At 43.2% G+C, this 21,470-nt stretch overlaps 1 protein-coding gene across 3 annotated transcripts in view; it reads left to right on the forward strand.

The window, feature by feature from the left end:
- ITGB4 (integrin subunit beta 4) overlaps positions 1-21,470 on the forward strand; it is a 121,178-nt gene that overhangs the window by 68,744 nt on the left and 30,964 nt on the right. For all 3 annotated transcript variants that reach the window (XM_069752039.1, XM_069752038.1, XM_069752040.1), the window contains exons 5-15: positions 5,513-5,717; positions 8,405-8,501; positions 9,378-9,549; positions 9,967-10,230; positions 12,035-12,124; positions 19,240-19,362; positions 19,455-19,622; positions 19,855-19,931; positions 20,119-20,330; positions 20,875-20,978; positions 21,107-21,205. In XM_069752039.1, the coding sequence (XP_069608140.1) occupies positions 5,513-5,717; positions 8,405-8,501; positions 9,378-9,549; positions 9,967-10,230; positions 12,035-12,124; positions 19,240-19,362; positions 19,455-19,622; positions 19,855-19,931; positions 20,119-20,330; positions 20,875-20,978; positions 21,107-21,205 (1,611 nt within the window). The remainder of the gene's footprint in view (positions 1-5,512; positions 5,718-8,404; positions 8,502-9,377; positions 9,550-9,966; positions 10,231-12,034; positions 12,125-19,239; positions 19,363-19,454; positions 19,623-19,854; positions 19,932-20,118; positions 20,331-20,874; positions 20,979-21,106; positions 21,206-21,470) is intronic.

Here is a 21,470-nt window from a genome sequence, read left to right on the forward strand (position 1 = left end):
TGTGAATTCTGTGGCAGAGCTCCCTCCTGTGGTCACAAGTGGTACTTCGGCTGATTCTCTCTGTGAGCTTCTGTTGGTGGAGGGAAGTGGTACTGCGGCTTCTGAGTTTCCTCCCTCAGGTGATCTGGTGAGGTCGTTAGGTGCTTCTCTACTTAACTCCACCTAATGCTTTGATCCTGGCTTCCTGTCAATGTTCCAGTGTTGGTCTTGCTTTTCCCTGGATCATTCCTGTGGCCTGCTGCTCTGCATAGCTAAGTTCTTCTTTGCTATTTGTTTGCTATTTTTTCTGTCCAGCTTGTCTAATTTGTTGCTGGAAGCTCTGGGACGCAAAGGGTGTACCTCCGTGCCGTTAGTTCGGTACGGAGGGTCTTTTTGCCCCCTTTGCATGGTTTTCTTTAGGGTTTTGTGTAGACCGCAAAGTTACCTTTTCTATCCTCGATCTGTTAAGAAAGTCGGGCCTCACTTTGCTGAATCTATTTCATCTCTACGTTTGTCTTTTCATCTTAACTCACAGTCATTATATGTGGGGGGCTGCCTTTTCCTTTGGGGTATTTCTCTGAGGCAAGGTAGGCTTATTTTCTATCTTCAGGCTAGTTAGTTTCTCAGGCTGTGCCGAGTTGCATAGGCAGAGTTAGGCGCAATCCACGGCTGCCTCTAGTGTTGTTTGGAGAAGATTAGGGATTGCGGTCTGCAGAGTTCCCACGTCTCAGAGCTCGTTCTATGATTTTGGGTTATTGTCAGATCACTGTATGTGCTCTGACCGCTATGTCCATTGTAGTACTGAATTGCCTTTCATAACAGTGAACGTCGCCCCTGGAGGGAGTGGTACGGCAGAAAGAGAAGAGCCCCACCTAGAGTAAGACAGTACCACAATGTCGGATGCCAAGGAGAAGGGGAGAAAGTGCCAAGTGTTCCTGCGTCGCTCGTTTTCAAGGTCCTAGTCATTGAGAAGGAGGAACCACTAATGTTGTCCCCTGAGGTGAACAGTGTGCTGGCTGTCAGCTCACAAGATCCTGATTGGACAGAGGAAATGGAACAGCTGTGTGAGACAGGGCGTGTGGCTGAGAAGCCCTGGGAAGTGATGCCCGCAGAGCCCGGTGCAGATGACGAAGAGGCCGGCCTGCATGGTCTTAATCCATCTGATTCTAGTTTCGACAAGAATGCTCCTGTCAAAGAGATGGGGGGCTATGGAAAAGAATTACTTGCACTAAGCCCCAGACTGAGGAGCCCTAGCAAGAAGTCTCTGAAGTTTCCGATAACGACAAGGAAAAGGACGAATGCAAGCATCTGCTAGCGGCCAAGCCAAGAAGAAGAAAAAAAAGAAGAGGACACTGGATACCATTGGAAAATATAATGTGACAACACAAAATTCTTCTGAGGAATTTTCTTCTATGGCTGCCGACGAAGTAGAGGAAGAATATCTCAACCTGACTGATGAAAAACTCCTAGACCATTTAGTTTGGCAGTATGTGAAAGAAGAAAGGCAGAAGGAGACGCGAGAATTGCAGGTATCTGACTCCCCTCAAAAAGAACAAAGAGAAGCACGAAGAGTTCTCGCCCGTGGAATGGCGAGCTTTAAGAGAGGGAGAACGTAAGGGGGTGAAGAGGAAGACGAGCCCAAAGGAGGTTGCTTTCCCTGCTCCTTACCTGGAACCACTTAGTCGTACAGCTGGGTTGTTGGGGGAAGGACTTTCTGCCCTGGACAGAGGGGACCATGTGACTGCTGGGGGCAGAGAGGAAGAGAGAGGGGTGTGGTCAGAAAAGAGCGAGCGAGCAGAGCACGCGAGACAGAGGGGACAGCGCGCCATAGAGAAAGCAGGCTGCAGCGCCGTGCTCCCCGTGAGGACACTGAGGCTGAGATACCAGCCGTAGTGAAGGCTGGATGTGAGAGTGTGGACTCGGAAGCCTCCGTAATCAGAGAAGACTTTTCCCCTGATAGTGCAGAGACAGTGACCTGAGCGCACAGCCCCGGTGACCGCAGTGACAAGCCAAGACTCCCTGAGTGTGACAAGTAAACTGCCCAGTGTGTGTGTAACATCGCTACTGCAGAGAGACTGCCAGCTTAACATACAGAGACTTGTGCAGCAGTGTGGCTGTTCTACTTCCTGCTTCCAGTTTCACTCTGAGAAAAGGCTGCAAAGATTTAACCCCGGAGTCTCCAGTTCCCAAGAGACAGAGCAGAAACTTCAGAATCTTCAAGTGCTGTTGGTGACGGCACTCATGCTGGAAAAAGGACCCTTCAGTCAGGACCTCCCTGGACTGATAAGTTACAAGAACACTCGTTAACCATTTCTATTCTGCTTAACTGTTTCATAGCTTCAGTTAGCTTGTTGTCTATTGTTATACTGTTTGCTCTTTCTCTATTAACCCCCCTCTGTTTTCTCCCTGTGAGGAGAATCTTAAGGTACCTTCACACTGAACGATATCGCTAGCGATCCGTGACGTTGCAGCGTCCTGGCTAGCAATATCGTTCAGTTTGACAGGCAGCAGCGATCAGGATCCTGCTGTGACATCGTTGGTTGGCGCAGAAAGTCCAGAACTTTATTTCGTCGCTGGACCTCCCGCAGATATCGCTGAATCGGTGTGTGTGACGCCGATTCAGCGATGTCTTCACTGGTAACCAGGGTAAACATCGGGTTACTAAGCGCAGGGCCGCGCTTAGTAACCCGATGTGTACCCTGGTTACCAGTGTAAATGTGAAAAAAAAAAAACACTACATACTTACATTCCGGCGTCTGTCCTCTCCGGCGCTCTGCTTCTCTGCACTGTGTAAGCGCAGTGGCCGGAAAGCCCAGCGGTGACGTCACCGCTGTGCACCGCTGTGCTCTGCTTTCCGGCCGGCGCTTAGTGCAGAGAAGCAGAGTGCCGGAGAGGACAGACGCCGGAATGTAAGTATGTAGTGTTTTGTTTTTTTTTTACGTTTACACTGGTAACCAGGGTAAACATCAGGTTACTAAGCGCGGCCCTGCGCTTAGTAACCTGATGTTTACCTTGGTTACCAGGGGACTTCAGCATCGTTGGTCGCTGGAGAGCTGTCTGTGTGACAGCTCTCCAGCGACCACACAGCGACGCTGCAGCGATCGGGATCGTTGTCTAGATCGCTGCAGCGTCGCTTAATGTGATGGTACCTTTACTCCTGTTAATAAATCCCCCTCAACAGTTGGTCTGTCTGTTCCGTGGTGACATACTCTACCCTGCACTCTATTACACAATGAAAAATAGAAATCCCCTCCACTAACAGACCTTTACAATTTTTTTTATTGTATATTTGCTTCCTAAACGCAAAAGATCAACAACTAAATAGTCTTCATTCCAAAAATTTCAACCATTTTCCTGCTGTAGAGAATTGTAAGTACTTTACCTAGCTGAGCGATCTGCAAAAATGTTACAAATCTGTCAGAGATCATGCTCTCACTTATGATTTCTCTGTTTGCCTTCCTCCTGCCTTTGGTCAGTGTTTGAGATAGCAGAAGAAGTGGAGATCTAATGTCTGCACAACAGAGAAAACAGTCTATAGAAAAGGAGGAAAGCACAAGAGGAGGACTACAGTATTGGTGCTGTGTGTCACAATACTTGCGGTACATGAAACAAGTGAAGACTGTGGCATTTAGGCTATGTGCCCACGTTAAAGATTTGACTGTGGATCCGCAGCAGATTGGCCGCTGCAGATTCGCAGCAGTTTTCCATGCGTTGTACAGTACCATGTAAACCTATGGAAAACCAAATCCGCAGTGCACATGCTGCGGAAAATACCGTGTGGAAACGCTGCATTGTATTTTCCGCAGCATGTCAATTCTTTGTGCAGATTCTGCAGCGTTTTACACCTGCTCCTCAATAGGAATCCGCAGGTGTAAAATCGCAGGTGGAATCTGCACAAAAACCACAGTAAATCCGAGGTAAATCCGCAGATAAAACGTAGTTCGCTTTACCTGCGGATTTTGCAAAAATGGTGCGGAAAAATCTGCACACGAATCCGCAACGTGGGCGCATAGCCTTACACATACCTCGTATCCAGTCTATATTACAGACTTGTCATTCTAGAATGTTCAACCCTTAAAGGCTAACTAGTAAACCTATAGGGAGGGCAAACAATTTAAATGCTCCACCATCATAAGATATAAGAAAACCAAGAAACAATGGACACAAGAGCTCAAAAAATGATAACAGCTTTATTAAGACAAATTTAAAACATTACGATAAATACATATGAAACAACATATACGTAAAATGCAAGAGATGAGAGAAGAGGCGAGCCTAGTGCCACGCACAAATACACTAATCCATTAACGAGCAAATCAAATGGTAGCTATAAGGTAGAGAGGCCATATACAGGAGCATGTAAAGATATAATAAAGATAATAAGATAAGTATTGGCCCAATATTCAATATGATTATAATGTATACTAATACCAAAAAGTGGACAGCTACACAGGAGAAAAAGCTCCAAAGTACCGAGCAAACAGCAGGAAGGTTACGTAGATATGTAGCCAAATGACTGGGTGTCACGTTAGAGCATAATACATAAAGATAGACCCCTTATGGCTTATTACAGCTATCTGTGCAGAAATAATAGCGTTATAACCTGGTTACCCCTAGTGGCTCAGTAAGCCATATATTGCACATAATCCCGGGAAGTCCCATGCAAAAGGGGGGAGACTGAACAGATACATAAGTGGTACGTTACCAACCTGCTGCTGACGTGCGTGGAAGAGGAGGCCCCGACGCGCGTTTCGCAGGAGTTGCTTCATCGGGGGGCTCTCATCTGGAATCTGCACAAAAACCACAGTAAATCCGAGGTAAATCCGCAGATAAAACGTAGTGCGCTTTACCTGCGGATTTTGCAAAAATGGTGCGGAAAAATCTGCACACGAATCCGCAACGTGGGCGCATAGCCTTACACATACCTCGTATCCAGTCTATATTACAGACTTGTCATTCTAGAATGGACAACCCTTAAAGGCTAACTAGTCAGTTTCCACTCTTCCATATACTAATGAGAGGTCAGAACCCTCAAATGTTAGACTACGGATGGGTCTTTCTTGTTTTCTTTTTGGAGGAGAACATGGTTTGCTTAGCATAAGATGCTTTAGTTTGCTTTCTTATGGCAGAGAGCTAATTTGAATAATTTTTCTAGTGAACATCACTTAAAAAGAAAGACTCAGACACTTGTTCAGTTTCTTAAATAAGAAAGATCTAGTTGAGATAGTACACCTCTCAACAAAATCCATAAATTCTATTGAATTCCATTGACCTATAAAGGGGTATGACAAGTTTGTGTTTTGATGACAAAAATAGTTCTGTAGATGAAGCTATCCTTGCCACTGGAAGAATACTGGAACCCCAATGGAAGACAGGGACAATGTATTCCCGTTTTTCCCAGCAACCAAATATCATATGTTGGTGCTCACATTTAAAAAAACAACAACCTGAAAACCTGCCACTTTCTCAGTTTGCATTCAATGAGAACACTATTTTTCATATATGGTTTCTCAGTATGTGTATGTATTCACAGAAAGAAGAGATCGACAGAAGACAAATTAGGACACAAGTTTACCCTCAACAAATGTCCATGCGTCTCCGTGCTGGCGAGGAACATACCTTTGAATACCGTGTGTTTGAGCCCCTGGATACACCCGTAGATCTATACATCTTGATGGACTTCTCCTACTCAATGTCTGATGATTTGGAAAATCTTAAAAATATGGGGGATAAATTGGGTAAGAACTTAGCTGTAATATGTTTTCATGGGACCATATCTACAATGTGTGTATGTATAACTAATGTGATAGGGACAAAAGTCAAACCTGTTGCATAAGTTGCCAGGTTGCAATAACTACAGCTGGCACCTTATTTCCAAAGTGACAAAACTGAAGCATGTTTCAAGTTCATGGAAAAGGTAAGCTCTGTGACAAAGAGGAAAGTCTTAAAGCGACCATTCAACCTGCGACTGAAAAGTGATTGTATTGTCACCTAAAGTCATGTATTTTCACCTAACTGGTGTCCACCAATTGCCTCCTGCTGCCAGCTAAGCTCAGATTGGCATATCACATCTCCTGCTTCCAATATGTTTGTTACAGTGGAATGGTGATCGCAGTGGTAAATCTAGACCACACCTCACTTCTCTGTGTTTCCCATCACACAATACAGGGAGGCAAAGTGTGGTGTAGATGCACCATTGAGCTCCCATAGCACTGCAGTAGCTATCTTAGAAGCAGGCGGAACAGTGTGCCAATCTGAGCAGTGTAGGCAGCGGGAGGAAAACAGAGGGCACCTGGTAGGGTGACTATATAGTGGGGAATGTAAGTATTTGATACACTGATGATTTTGCAAGTTGTCCCACCTACAACTGGAAAGGTTGGAAAGGTCTGTAATTTTTATAGTAGCTACACTTCAACTGTGAGAGACAGAATCTAAAAAAATAAATAAATAAAAAAACAGAAAATCACATTGTATGATTTTTAAATAATGAAGTTTAATTTTATTGCATGAAATAAGTATTTGATCACCTACCAACCAGCAAGAATTCTGGCTCTCACAGACCTGATACTTTTTCTTTAAGAAGCCCTCCTACTCTGCTCTCATTACCTGTATTAACTGCACATATTTGAACTTGTTACCTGTATAAAAGACACCTGTCCACACACTCAATCAATCAATCAATCACACTCCAACCTCTCCACCATGGCCAAGACCAAAGAGCAGTCCAAGGACACCAGGGACAAAATTGTAGACCTGCACAAGGCCGAGATGGGTTACAGAACAATAGGCAAGCAGTTTAGTGAAAAGGCAACAACTGTTATTAGAAAATGAAAGAAACACAAGATGACTGTCAATCTTCCTCAGTCTGGGGCTCCATGCAAGATCTCATCTCGTGGGGTAAAGATGATTCTGAGAATGGTCAGGAATCAGCCCTGAACTACATGGGAGGACCTGGTCAATGACCTGAAGAGACCTAAGACTACAGTCTCAAACATTAGTTAGTAACACACTATGCTGTCATGGATTAACATCCTGCAGGGCACGCAAGATCCCCCTGCTCATGCCAACACATGTCCAGGCCTGTTTGAATTTCATCAATGACCATCTGGATGATCAAGAGGAGGCATAAGAGAAGATCAGGTGTTCAGATGAGACCAAAATAGAACTTTTTGGTATAAAATCCACTTGCTGTGTTTGGAGGAAGTAGAAGGACGAGTACAACCCCAAGAAAACTGTCCCTTCTGTGAAGCATGGTGGGGGAAACTTCATACTTTGGGAGTGCAAAGAAGACAGGATGACTGCACCATATTGAAGGGAGGATGGATGGGGTCATGAGATTTTGGCTAACAACCTCCTTCCTTCAGTAAGATGGGTCCTGGCTGGGTCTTCCAGGACAATGACTCGAAACACAGCCAGGGCAACTAATGAATGACTCCGTAAGAAGCACTTCAAAGTCCTGGAGTTGCCTAAAGCACTCCCCCTTCACTATTTAAACTCACTTCTGGCTTCCTCATATGGCCAACAATAGGTTTGCTATCCTGTGCTTTACTTACTTGGAATAGCTGTTGTATTCCTAGAGAAGCCAAAGTGTCCTTGGAAAAGTTGTTTGTGTTCCTTTTGATTCCTGTGGATAGCCTTGTGGTGTATTTCCCTTGTCTGTTCCTTTACCTGTGTTGCCCTAATGTAGGAGTAAAACTAGTGTCTTGCTACCCAGTTCACTATCTAGGGCTAAGACCCATGGTCAGCCAGGGCTGAGGCATGTGATGGGGCATGGGAGGAAGAACCCGTCTAGGGCGATGGGGAGCACAGGTGTCAGCATAAGGTGAGTGTTGAGGGGTCACCATCTTCCTTCTCTCCCTACCGTCAGGCCTCCCCTTTATCAGTTCCCTCACCTACTCCCTTTGCGTTGCATGCCGGACATCTCCCTGCCCTGGCGTGACATAAATGTTGCACAGTGACAGTCCTGAAACATGAAAGATCTGGAGAAGATCTGTATGGAGGAGTGGGCCAAATCCCTGCTGCAGTGTGTGCAAACTTGGTCAAGAACTACAGAAAACGTCTAACCTCTGTAATTGCAAACAAAGGTTTCTGTACCATATGTTTAGTCCTGTTTTTCTATTGTATCAAATACTTATTTCATGTACTAAAATGCAAATCATTATGTAAAAATCATTCAATGTGATTTTCTGGATTTTTTAAAGAATTTGTCTCTTACAATTGAAGTGTACATATGATAAAAATTACAGACCTCTCCATTCTTTGTAGGAAAACTAGCAAAATCAGCAGTGTATGACATACTTATTTCCCCCACTTTTTATGTAAAATCTACCATCACTTTTCATTCCCAGGGTGGAAAGTTATTTTAAGGTAAAGGCAGCAGTTAAAAAAATACTAATCTTATTTATTATGTTTGTTTGCTTAACAGCTAATGTGGTCAGCTCTCTCTCCACTGATTACACTATTGGCTTTGGGAAATTTGTCGATAAAGTGTCTGTTCCTCAGACAGACATGAGGCCAGAGAAGTGAGTATCAAAATGAATTCGACCAAGACAATAGGAATTCTAGAAAGGTTTCCACAGAATGCCATTAGATTTATTTATGTGTTTTTTTACTGGAGCATTTGTATTTCTTGTCTCTAATAGTGCATGTTTTAGAGTTAAACTTCACTTTAATGGAAATGGAATAGAGAAAAAAAATGATTTTTTCTAAATCCAGATAACCTCTTAAACTATGGAATATTCTTCCATGAGTTAATAGTGGCAAGATGGAGCTTCGAGTTGTATTTATCTAAAGGGTATATAAGGATTGGAAAGGGTCCGACTGGCTGCATAGCTGAAATTCCCGCGATGGGCCAACTTTGGCACAATTGTGAAACAATATTTTGAGGCTATTGGTTCGCAGTGGGTAGGTTGGGTTTTGGACTGAAGACCAGCACTTCCGTGTAGCCTCACTCTAAAAGTGTTCTGCTCAAGAGTGTCATTGAATTTTTGAGTGTTCACCAAGTTGACTAAAGACCCCTAAACGCACTGGCTTAAAGTAAGCAACAGCAGATTTTGAAAGGAACTGCTGCTTATCTAATGTGTGTGGGGATATCCTGATTTCCCCTTGATAGTTGATATTGGGAGATGAGAATGTGGCATCTTAAAGTCAAACATTTCTTCTTTTGGTTCTCTTTTACTTCTCCTTATTAAAAACACATGAATGTTTGCCTGAACTGATCACGTGTACAGGTGAATCAGGAGAGGTGGCTATCAGACAAATGAGGAGCATTCCATTAATAGCAATAGTGGGTTTAATAAATTACATAATGAACACATCAATTAATTTATTAAAATAGGAGGTATACGTCTTGTGAACAAATGACAAGAATATATATATCTGCTCTGCTTTATTTTTAGACTGAAGCAGCCATGGCCTGATAGTACACCACCTTTCTCTTTTAAGAATGTCATCCGCCTCACAAACGACATTGATAAATTTAGAGATGAGCTCAAGAAAGAGAGAATCTCTGGAAATTTGGATGCACCTGAGGGTGGGTTTGATGCTATTCTCCAGAGCGCTGTGTGCACGGTGAGGAGTTTTTCATTTGTAACAGTAATTAATGTGTGCACTTCTAGCTTTAGTATAACGAAAAGTGTAATTTTGGGGGCTCATCATATCATAGCGTGAAAAAGATGAAGCTTTGTAGTAGTGGTCATATACTCTATAGTCAGTGTGTTAATCTGCACATACCCCACTCTGTTCCTTACCATGTACAAGTAGGCAGTGTCGGGTGCCCACTCCACCCTCTCTATTTAGCGAGCGTGCCCACAAATGGTCAGAGGTGTATTGATGGGAAAACTGACATAAGAACAGTTATAACATTCGTGTATGCCACAGCTCTCCATATGGCAGATTTTCTAATTTATCAATCTTATGCCCCGTGATGCTATGGGCAGATGTGATATCTGATGTTTTATTAATCTAGTGTTTCTTTGTTTTACATAGAACCAAATTGGGTGGAGGCAAGGAAGCACCCACATCCTGGTGTTCTCCACTGAATCAGCATTTCACTATGAGGCTGATGGAGTGAATGTCCTTGATGGGATCCTGCCCAGAAATGATGAGCGTTGCCATCTAGACGAAGCTGGATATTACACATATGACACCTTTCAGGATTACCCATCTGTTCCCACTCTTGTGCGACTTATGGCTAAAAATAACATCATTCCAATTTTTGCTGTCACCAACCACTCCTATAGCTACTATGATGTGAGTGATGCATGTAAATGGTGGAGGCTCTTGCTTTTGGGTCTAAAAGGCTATGCTACAAATCAAAACATTTTGCAGATGTGTTCTTAAATGGCAAAAGCATCTTAAAGATGTTTGCTTTCACAATTCTAACTTCTTGCCCAAAAGTTTTCAGACAGTCTCTTTGCATCCCAAGTAGCACACGGAAATGGCTGATTTTTGATGGTTGCTAGAATTAGAGTCCAAGGGAAGACATACATTTTGTCAAGGTACAACAGAGAATCTATCTTAGAGAGCTATGATCTCAGAAAAATATGAAGTTTCTCTTATACAAGGATTTGGTTTTATCTTCATTGTCTCCCAGTTACAGTATCTGTCACAGGAAGAGGGGCCAGAAGATTGCAGCGTCTGGCTACCCGAACTCCTGCACTGTTTTGAAATGCTTCACCATCATACTAAACAGTGCAGGTTTTCTTTCCTCTGGCATTACTAGGGTTAATCAGTTCAGTTGATCTCCTGAGCTCTCCATCAAGGATATTGGCGCAGGCAAGACAGTGGCCACAAGTATAACATCCCTTAACGGGTCATGTTGAACCGAAAAGGCTGGTAGATGGTGCCGTATATTGACCTCTAACTAGAAGGTCTTTTAAGTTTTTAGCCCTATGTGGGGTCATCAAGGGGCGGTTGGACAAAAATGGGCCCGGGGAGGATTCTGTACTCAAAATACACCAATGTTTGTTCAAGATGGCTCTGATATTATCCCATTCATGATTGTACTCTGATATGAATCAAATTGATTCATCAATCTTATCCTTCCTTTTCTTGTGATATAGAAGTTGGTTTCGTGAAACACTCCTGGCCCTATTATACCCGTACCGAACACACACTATATACAGTATATACTATATCTTCTCTGTTCAAAACGCTCCCTTAAATCATCTGCCTATTGTTCAAACATCTGATTGGTCGAGCAAATCCGCCTCATCCGGAGGAACTGTCCGACCGGGACGGCCCTAATCGTGGCTTGGCTGTGCCCAGAACTCGCATGAACCAAAGAGTTCACCGCTGTTGTTTTACGGAATACATCCGTCTCAACAGATGAATCCGAACCCACCCTCAAACATATATCCAGAAAATTGATTAAATGAGGGTCATATTTATAAGTCAATTTAATATTAAGTGAATTTGAATTGGGCACCGCCATAAAATCCCCGAGCTGCTGTTCCGTTCCATGCCAAAAAAACAGAACATCATCAATATAGCGTAACCAGCACAGCACATGGTCGGGGGCCCCCTTACATGAGGTATGCAAGACCCAACAGGGAGGACCAGAGATGTGCCATTGGGACAGCAGTGATTATTTATTAACACACATTTGTTTTTTCATTACTGTTGTATGCTGCAAGCAAGTTTAAATATACTGTGGAAATCTTCTTTAAATTTAGTTTTTTTAATCAATTTTTTTCCCCACTTTTTTAAATAATTTTTAGTTACTAATGGACATTTCCATAGGAAACATTTGTTGCAGAAATGTCTTCAACTGTTGTATGTATCTGAATGGGGTTGTCTTGGTGACATGTAGAATTCTTCAAGCCCATTTAGACTAATTGAACAGTTGCAGAAATGTCTTCAACAAATCTGTGTCATGTAACTATGCCCATAACATGATATCAAGTCATATACACATGTACGAAAAGCATTATTATTATGCACAGTTAAAGGGTTTATAGACTCAGTGTGTTTGTTCTACATTCCATAGCAGAATATGTGCAAGATGTCTGGTTGAGTATCATGCTCCAATGTGATTAACAATCTGTCTTTACAGAAACTAAGCAAATACTTTAAGGTGTCTGAAATTGGAGAACTGAAGGAGGACTCCTCTAACATTGTGCAGCTTCTGGAGGAGGCTTTTAAGGTACTAGAATTTTTCGAGTATATTGCACATGTAATGGTGGACAATGTATTTTTTTTTAATATGATACTCCAAAATACATGATAACAGTAAGAGGTTACTCCTTAGTAGTTTGAGAGACATTATTTCTATAATCACATTTAAAGTGAATTACCGTACTCATTTTCTGGAACAATTTCAAAGGTGCCAAAACTTTCAGCCATGACTGTATATACAAACATGAATGTTCCAATTCATAGGTGTATGGGAAAAGTGTGCCTACTGATGTTGTAATTCAATCTGCAAAGTTACTAGAAGAACAACGTGCATTTCATATGTTTAGATCTCGCTTTCTCAGGAGGTATTAGAAAAGGATCTCTGTTTTTTTGCTATCAGAAACAGTAATTTGGCTATAGGCTAAAATGCTTATTTTATTCCTTGATTTATAGTTTTGCCTTTGTGACATATTTTAGCTTTCTGTTTATATACAGAAACCACATCCATCATGAAAAACTTAAGAAAAAAATCAAAACTACCATGTATGAAAGATGGCACAATTTTGCCTGATCATTGATGGCCTTTATAGGTGTTTTCTCTCTCAGTGTAATCAGTAAGGGTCCAACCTCCAGGATACCTAACAGTAAGCAAAACAAAGGGACAGAAGACACTTTGGACCTTGCATTGGGCTTAGCTGCAGTACAAGCCACATGTATGGCAGAACCAATGTGCTTCGATGCAGCATTGCAACCCGTTCGGTCTGGTTCCTCTGGATTAAACTTTTTTTTTTTCAATATGATGTAATATAATTTATAAAAGGTAACCCTTTGCTTTGAACATGCAGTCCATGGGCAGCAGGATGTAAAGTAGGAGGAGCAGAGAAAATTATTGGACAATTTAGTGAGAAAAGATTCAGTATATTGTGAAATGATTTAAATCAATTCCTTCTCATTCTGGGCCAATGTGAATTCTTAGTAGTGATTGACAATTTTCCTTACACACACAGTGATTGCAGTGATTAGGACCGCCCACTTGACTCCTAAATTCAGAATGAGCAGTGTTATGATCTGGTAATTCAGTACCACAATGGACATAGAAGTCAGAGCACACACAGTGACCTGACAAAAACCCAAAAACATAGAACGAGCTCTGAGACGTGGGAACTCTGCTGACCGCAATCCCTAATCCTCTCCAACCACACTAGAGGCAGCCGTGGATTGCGCCTAACGCTCCCTATGCAACTCGGCACAGCCTGAGAAACTAGCTAGCCTGAAGATAGAAAATAAGCCTACCTGAAAAGACAAACTTAGAGATGAAATAGATTTAGCAAAGTGAGGCCCGACTTTCTGAACAGAGCGAGGATAGGAAAGGTAACTTTGCGGTCAACACAAAACCCTACAAACAACCACGCAAAGGGGGCAAAAACACCCTCCGTACCGACTAACGGCACGGAGGTACACCCTCTGCGTCCCAGAGCTTCCAGCAAGCAAGAAAAACAAATAAACAAGCTGGACAGAAAAAACAGCAAACAAAAATAACACAAGAGCAACTTAGCTATGCAGAGCAGCAGGCCACAGGAACGATCCAGGAGGAAGCAAGTTCAATACTAGAACATTGACTGGAGGCCAGGATCAAAGCACTAGGTGGAGTTAAATAGAGCAGCACCTAACGACTTCACCACATCACCTGAGGAAGGAAACTCAGAAGCCGCAGTACCACTTTCCTCCACCAACTGAAGCTCATAGAGAGAATCAGCCGAAGTACCACTTGTGACCACAGGAGGGAGCTCTGCCACAGAATTCACAACAGTACCCCCCCTTGAGGAGGGGTCACCGAAACCTCACCAGAGCCCCCAGGACGACCAGGATGAGCCATATGAAAGGCACGAACAAGATCGTGAGCATGGACATCAGAGGCAAAGACCCAGGAATTATTTTCCTGAGCATAACCCTTCCACTTAACCAGATACTGGAGTTTCCGTCTTGAAACACGAGAATCCAAAATCTTCTCCACAATATACTCCAACTCCCCCTCCACCAAAACCGGGGCAGGAGGATCAACAGATGGAACCATAAGTGCCACGTATCTCCGCAACAATGACCTATGGAATACGTTATGGATGGAAAAAGAATCTGGAAGGGTCAAACGAAAAGACACAGGATTAAGAACCTCAGAAATCCTATACAGACCAATGAAACGAGGTTTAAACTTAGGAGAGGAAACCTTCATAGGAATATGACGAGAAGACAACCAAACCAAATCCCCAACACGAAGTCGGGGACCCACACAGCGTCTGCGATTAGCAAAACGTTGAGCCTTCTCCTGGGACAAGGTCAAATTGTCCACTACATGAGTCCAAATCTGCTGCAACCTGTCCACCACAGTATCCACACCAGGACAGTCCGAAGACTCAACCTGCCCTGAAGAGAAACGAGGATGGAACCCAGAGTTCCAGAAAAACGGCGAAACCAAGGTAGCCGAGCTGGCCCGATTATTAAGGGCGAACTCAGCCAAAGGCAAAAAGGACACCCAGTCATCCTGATCAGCAGAAACAAAGCATCTCAGATATGTTTCCAAGGTCTGATTGGTTCGTTCGGTCTGGCCATTAGTCTGAGGATGGAAAGCCGAGGAAAAAGACAAGTCAATGCCCATCCTTGCACAAAAGGCTCGCCAAAACCTCGAAACAAACTGGGAACCTCTGTCAGAAACAATATTCTCTGGAATGCCATGTAAACGAACCACATGCTGGAAGAACAATGGCACCAAATCAGAGGAGGAAGGTAATTTAGACAAGGGTACCAAATGGACCATCTTAGAGAAGCGATCACAAACTACCCAAATGACCGACATTTTTTGAGACACAGGAAGATCTGAAATAAAATCCATAGAGATATGTGTCCAAGGCCTCTTCGGGACCGGCAAGGGCAAAAGCAACCCACTGGCACGAGAACAGCAGGGCTTTGCCCGAGCACAAATCCCACAGGACTGCACAAAAGAACGCACATCCCGCGACAGAGATGGCCACCAAAAGGATCTAGCCACTAACTCTCTGGTACCAAAGATTTCAGGATGACCAGCCAACACCGAACAATGAACCTCAGAGATAACTTTATTCGTCCACCTATCAGGGACAAACAGTTTCTCCGCTGGGCAACGATCAGGTTTATTAGCCTGAAATTTTTGCAGCACCCGCCGCAAATCAGGGGAGATGGCAGACACAATTACTCCCTCTTTGAGAATACCCGCCGGCTCAGACAAACCCGGAGAGTCGGGCACAAAACTCCTAGACAGGGCATCCGCCTTCACATTTTTAGAGCCCGGAAGGTACGAAATCACAATGTCAAAACGGGCGAAAAACAGCGACCAACGAGCCTGTCTAGGATTCAACCGCTTGGCAGACTCGAGATAAGTCAAGTTCTTATGATCAGTCAAGACCACCACGCGATGCTTAGCTCCCTCAAGCCAATGACGCCACTCCTCGAATGCCCACTTCATGGCCAGCAACTCTCGATTACCAACATCATAATTTCGCTCAGCAGGCGAAAACTTCCTGGAAAAGAAGGCGCATGGTTTCATCACCGAGCGATCAGAACTTCTCTGCGACAAAACAGCCCCCGCTCCAATCTCAGAAGCATCAACCTCGACCTGGAACGGAAGCGAAACATCTGGCTGACACAACACAGGGGCAGAAGAAAAACGACGCTTCAACTCCTGAAAAGCTTCCACAGCAGCAGAAGACCAATTGACCACATCAGCACCCTTCTTGGTCAAATCGGTCAATGGTTTAGCAATACTAGAAAAATTGCAGATGAAGCGACGATAAAAATTAGCAAAGCCCAGGAACTTTTGCAGACTTTTCAGAGATGTCGGCTGAGTCCAATCATGGATGGCCTGGACCTTAACAGGGTCCATCTCGATAGTAGAAGGGGAAAAAATGAACCCCAAAAATGAAACCTTCTGAACACCAAAGAGACACTTTGATCCCTTCACAAACAAAGAATTAGCACGCAGGACCTGAAACACCGTTCTGACCTGCTTCACATGAGACTCCCAATCATCCGAGAAGACCAAAATATCATCCAAGTATACAATCAGGAATTTATCCAGGTACTCTCGGAAGATGTCATGCATAAAGGACTGAAACACTGATGGAGCATTGGCAAGTCCGAATAGCATTACTAGGTACTCAAAATGGCCCTCGGGCGTATTAAATGCAGTTTTCCATTCATCGCCTCGCTTAATACGCACAAGATTATATGCACCACGAAGATCTATCTTGGTGAACCAACTAGCCCCCTTAATCCGAGCAAACAAATCAGATAACAGCGGCAAGGGTTACTGAAATTTAACCGTGATCTTATTTAGAAGGTGGTAATCTATACAAGGTCTCAGCGAACCATCCTTCTTGGCCACAAAAAAGAACCCCGCTCCCAATGGCGACGATGACGGGCGAATATGCCCCTTCTCCAAGGACTCCTTCACGTAACTCCGCATAGCGGCATGCTCAGGCACAGATAAATTAAACATTCGACCCTTTGGGCATTTACTACCAGGAATCAAATCGATAGCACAATCACAATCCCTATGCGGAGGTAGGGTATCGGACTTGGGCTCATCAAATACATCCCGGTAATCAGACAAGAATTCTGGGACCTCAGAAGGGGTGGATGACGAAATAGACAGAAATGGGACATCATCTTGTACCCCCTGACAACCCCAGCTGGACACAGACATGGATTTCCAATCTAATACTGGATTATGGACTTGTAGCCATGGCAACCCCAACACGATCACATCATGCAGATTATGCAACACCAGAAAGCGAATAACCTCCTGATGTGCAGGAGCCATGCACATGGTCAGCTGGGTCCAATACTGAGGCTTATTCTTGGCCAAAGGCATAGCATCAATTCCTCTCAATGGAATATGACACTGCAAGGGCTCCAAGAAAAACCCACAATGCCTAGCATACTCCAAGTCCATCAAATTCAGGGCAGCGCCTGAATCCACAAATGCCATGACAGAATAAGATGACAAAGAACAGATCAAGGTAACGGACAAAATAAATTTTGACTGTACCGTACCAATGGTGGCAGAGCTAGCGAACCGCTTAGTGCGCTTAGGACAATCAGAGATAGCATGAGTGGAATCACCACAGTAGAAACACAGCCCATTCTGACGTCTGTGTTCTTTCCGTTCAACTCTGGTCAAAGTCCTATCACACTGCATAGGCTCAGTTTTATGCTCAGATAATACCGCCAAATGGTGCACAGATTTACGCTCACGCAAGCGTCGACTGATCTGAATGGCCAAAGACATAGACTCATTCAGACCAGCAGGCATAGGAAATCCCACCATGACATCCTTAAGGGCTTCAGAGAGACCCTTTCTGAAAATAGCTGCGAGCGCACCTTCATTCCATTGAGTGAGCACGGACCACTTTCTAAATTTCTGACAATATACCTCTATCTCATCCTGACCCTGACACAGAGTCAGTAAATTTTTCTCTGCCTGATCCACTGAATTAGGTTCATCGTACAGCAATCCGAGCGCCAGGAAAAACGCATCAATATTACATAATGCAGGATCTCCTGGCGCAAGAGAAAATGCCCAGTCCTGAGGGTCGCCACGTAAAAAAGAAATAATGATCCTGACTTGTTGAACTGGGTCACCAGAGGAGCGAGGTTTCAAAGCCAGAAATAGTTTACAATTATTTTTGAAACTCAGAAATGTAGTTCTATCTCCAAAAAAACAAATCAGGAATAGGAATTCTTGGTTCTAACATAGAATTCTGAACCACAAAGTCTTGAATATTTTGTACTCTTGCCGTGAGCTGATCCACACATGAAGACAGACCTTTAATGTCCATCGCTACACCTGTGTCCTGAACCACCCAAATGTCTAGGGGAAAAAAAGGCAAAACACAGTGCAGAGAAAAAAAAATGGTCTCAGAACTTCTTTTTTCCCTCTATTGGGAATCATTAGTACTTTAGGCCTCCAGTACTGTTATGATCTGGTAATTCAGTACCACAATGGACATAGAAGTCAGAGCACACACAGTGACCTGACAAAAACCCAAAAACATAGAACGAGCTCTGAGACATGGGAACTCTGCAGACTGCAATCCCTAATCCTCTCCAACCACACTAGAGGCAGCCGTGGATTGCGCCTAACGCTCCCTATGCAACTCGGCACAGCCTGAGAAACTAGCTAGCCTGAAGATAGAAAATAAGCCTACCTTGCCTCAGAGAAATACCCCAAAGGAAAAGGCAGCCCCCCACATATAATGAATGTGAGTTAAGATGAAAAGACAAACGTAGAGATGAAATAGATTTAGCAAAGTGAGGCCCGACTTTCTGAACAGAGCGAGGATAGGAAAGGTAACTTTGCGGTCAACACAAAACCCTACAAACAACCACGCAAAGGGGGCAAAAAGACCCTCCGTACCGACTAACGGCACGGAGGTACACCCTCTGCGTCCCAGAGCTTCCAGCAAGCAAGAAAAACAAATAAACAAGCTGGACAGAAAAAACAGCAAACAAAAATAACACAAGAGCAACTTAGCTATGCAGAGCAGCAGGCCACAGGAACGATCCAGGAGGAAGCAAGTTCAATACTAGAACATTGACTGGAGGCCAGGATCAAAGCACTAGGTGGAGTTAAATAGAGCAGCACCTAACGACTTCACCACATCACCTGAGGAAGGAAACTCAGAAGCCGCAGTACCACTTTCCTCCACCAACGGAAGCTCATAGAGAGAATCAGCCGAAGTACCACTTGTGACCACAGGAGGGAGCTCTGCCACAGAATTCACAACAGAGCAGGAGTTAAAATGAATAAAATTACAAATCTTTCAAAATATTTTCTTACAACATGATATATCAATCTACTCAGCTTCTTCTGTTTTATAACATTCTGCCCACAGATAGAAATGCATGCTTAAAGCGAAAAGTTCCCTTCAATTAACTCTGGAGACAAAAAAATATTTGTTATGTGGTTCAATTACTATACATCACAATGAGCGGTTTCTGATCATTAACCAAAATATAATATTAGACAAAGGAAACTTGATGATGCATGTGATACAGTTTTATGGATTGAAGTTAAAATTATGACACTAACTCGTTACACTTTATTTGTAGCAAATCCGCTCGAGGATGGATATCAGAGATGATAACACACCTCGCTCCATGAATATTTCAGTTTCGTCCGATTCGGCCAAATTGACAGAGGCAGGATCTTTTCAGGTGACCCGTGGTGAAGTGGTGAGTGTCACAAGAGCGGGTAATATTCTGATATGTCTAACTCTATAGAGGAAAATGGCAAAAAGGTTGAATTCACTTTTTTCTTTATTTAGGGGACATTTAAAGTAAAAGTAAAGGCTCTAGAGCAAGTTGGTAATCAGAAAGTTTGTGCGCTGCCCCTTCAAGATCGTTCAGGCAATGTCTTGCTTAAACCGTCCACCTTCACAAATGGTCTGCAAATTGATGCGTCGGTCATGTGTGATGAGTGCCCTTGTGAACTGGTAAGTGCTATGGACCTAACACTCAAGACTTGAAAGTAGACCTCACAAAGAGGTCTCCTGTTATATCACCCTCACCGAGCATGCTACTTACTGTTGTGTCATTATACTTTTTCCATTTTTTAAGATGGCGCTAATAATGCATGAAGCGCGTTTGTATATAATCTATGGTACATTGTAGTAGATCCTAAGCTTCATTAATGTTCTTCCCTTTTTTACTATCCTTCATTGATAGCAAAAAGAAATTGATTCCCCAAAGTGCAACAGAAATGGCCATTTTTCTTGCGGACGCTGTGAATGTAAAGAACCCTGGTAAGGCCTAGGTAGTAGCCGCTATGTAGCTGAAGCTATGTCCACATCTGGTGGGAGCCAAGTTATTGCACAAATGCATGTTGGATATTTTTTGGCCATCTTGAAAGTATGACATATCTTATAATTTAGTTTTTGGAACAATGATTGCCCATGAGATGTTTGCCATGTCTACTTTTTTTTTTTACAGGAGAGGAGAATTCTGTAACTGTTCATCTTTACAAGCTATAGACAGCCAGTCATGTGTTGCTCCTAATAGCACAGAAATCTGCTCAGGAAGAGGAGAGTGTCTCTGTGGAGTTTGCCAGTGTTCTGGCGAGTCCCCAATCCACCAATATCAAGGAGAATTCTGCCAGTTCAACAATTTCCAGTGCCCACGCACAGGTGGCTTCATGTGCAATGGTACGAGGCCGTCATCATTTTCTACCTTGTAGCTAATTATATGGATTATGGAACATTACATAAATTCTTGGCTGTCATTTTGTTGGTGATTGCTATGTTACCTGTTTACTACTGCAGATGTTGCCTTAAAAAACCCGATAGTTAACATATACTAACAAAAATTACAATTGGTAGAGAAAAAAATAACCAGTTTTCAGCCCACAGTTATTTCACTGTTTTAATCAGCATATTTATGTAAATTTTCTGCATCTGATCGTTCTCATACATATACATATGGTATATCTATATATATTTATATATATTTATTGTAGGGTTCACTTTTTTGGGTAGCCACTTGGAACACGAAGCCACAGGGTTTTTATATCATAAACGTAATTTCCCCAAATGCTGCAGAGGGAAAGTTACCGTTCGGACCAGCAGTGTGACCATGTCAAGCATCAGGATTATACTACTGCCCAGCAAGCAGGAGGCAGAGGAGCGGGGCTCCTGAACAAAGAACATGAGCCTACCTCTTTAAATGACAAATAATGTCTTACACTTGCAGACAGAGGCAGCTGTTACATGGGAGCCTGCGCTTGTATAAGTGGATGGGAAGGGGTTGCATGTGAGTGCCCAACCAGCAATCAAACCTGCCTGGACAGATACGGGGTAAGTGCTATGCTTAGATGTAGTAAACTGCAAAACATTTATTCTTGCTTTATTACAAGGCAATATCGTTAAAGAACATGTCTGCATGATATCTGCTGGCGATGCTAAAGCAATTTCTTTTTCTACAGGGCTTGTGCAATGGCCGAGGGAGTTGTGTTTGCGGACGTTGCCAGTGTGACACCGATCCCCAGTTTACAGATGTTCTCTGTGAATTTAGCACCTCCCTGGTATGTATGCTGCCAGTGTAATGATTATGCATGAATTTTACATTATATTCTCAGATGATGACGGAAAGATAGATTGTAATGAACAATACTACACAACACTGGGAAGAATTAGATGCAATTTGTTTCAAATTTAACAAAATAGTACATGTGGCATTATTAAGCATTTTAGGTACATTTCCATTCCGTAAGTCATCTTACGCTGGCATGCTAAATATTACATTAGCAGGCTGACATTACACTAAAACTTTGAACCAAAAGTGACAAA

Source organism: Ranitomeya imitator, chromosome 2 (assembly GCF_032444005.1).
Source record: "Ranitomeya imitator isolate aRanImi1 chromosome 2, aRanImi1.pri, whole genome shotgun sequence".
In the NCBI taxonomy this organism is placed as follows: domain Eukaryota; kingdom Metazoa; phylum Chordata; class Amphibia; order Anura; family Dendrobatidae; genus Ranitomeya; species Ranitomeya imitator.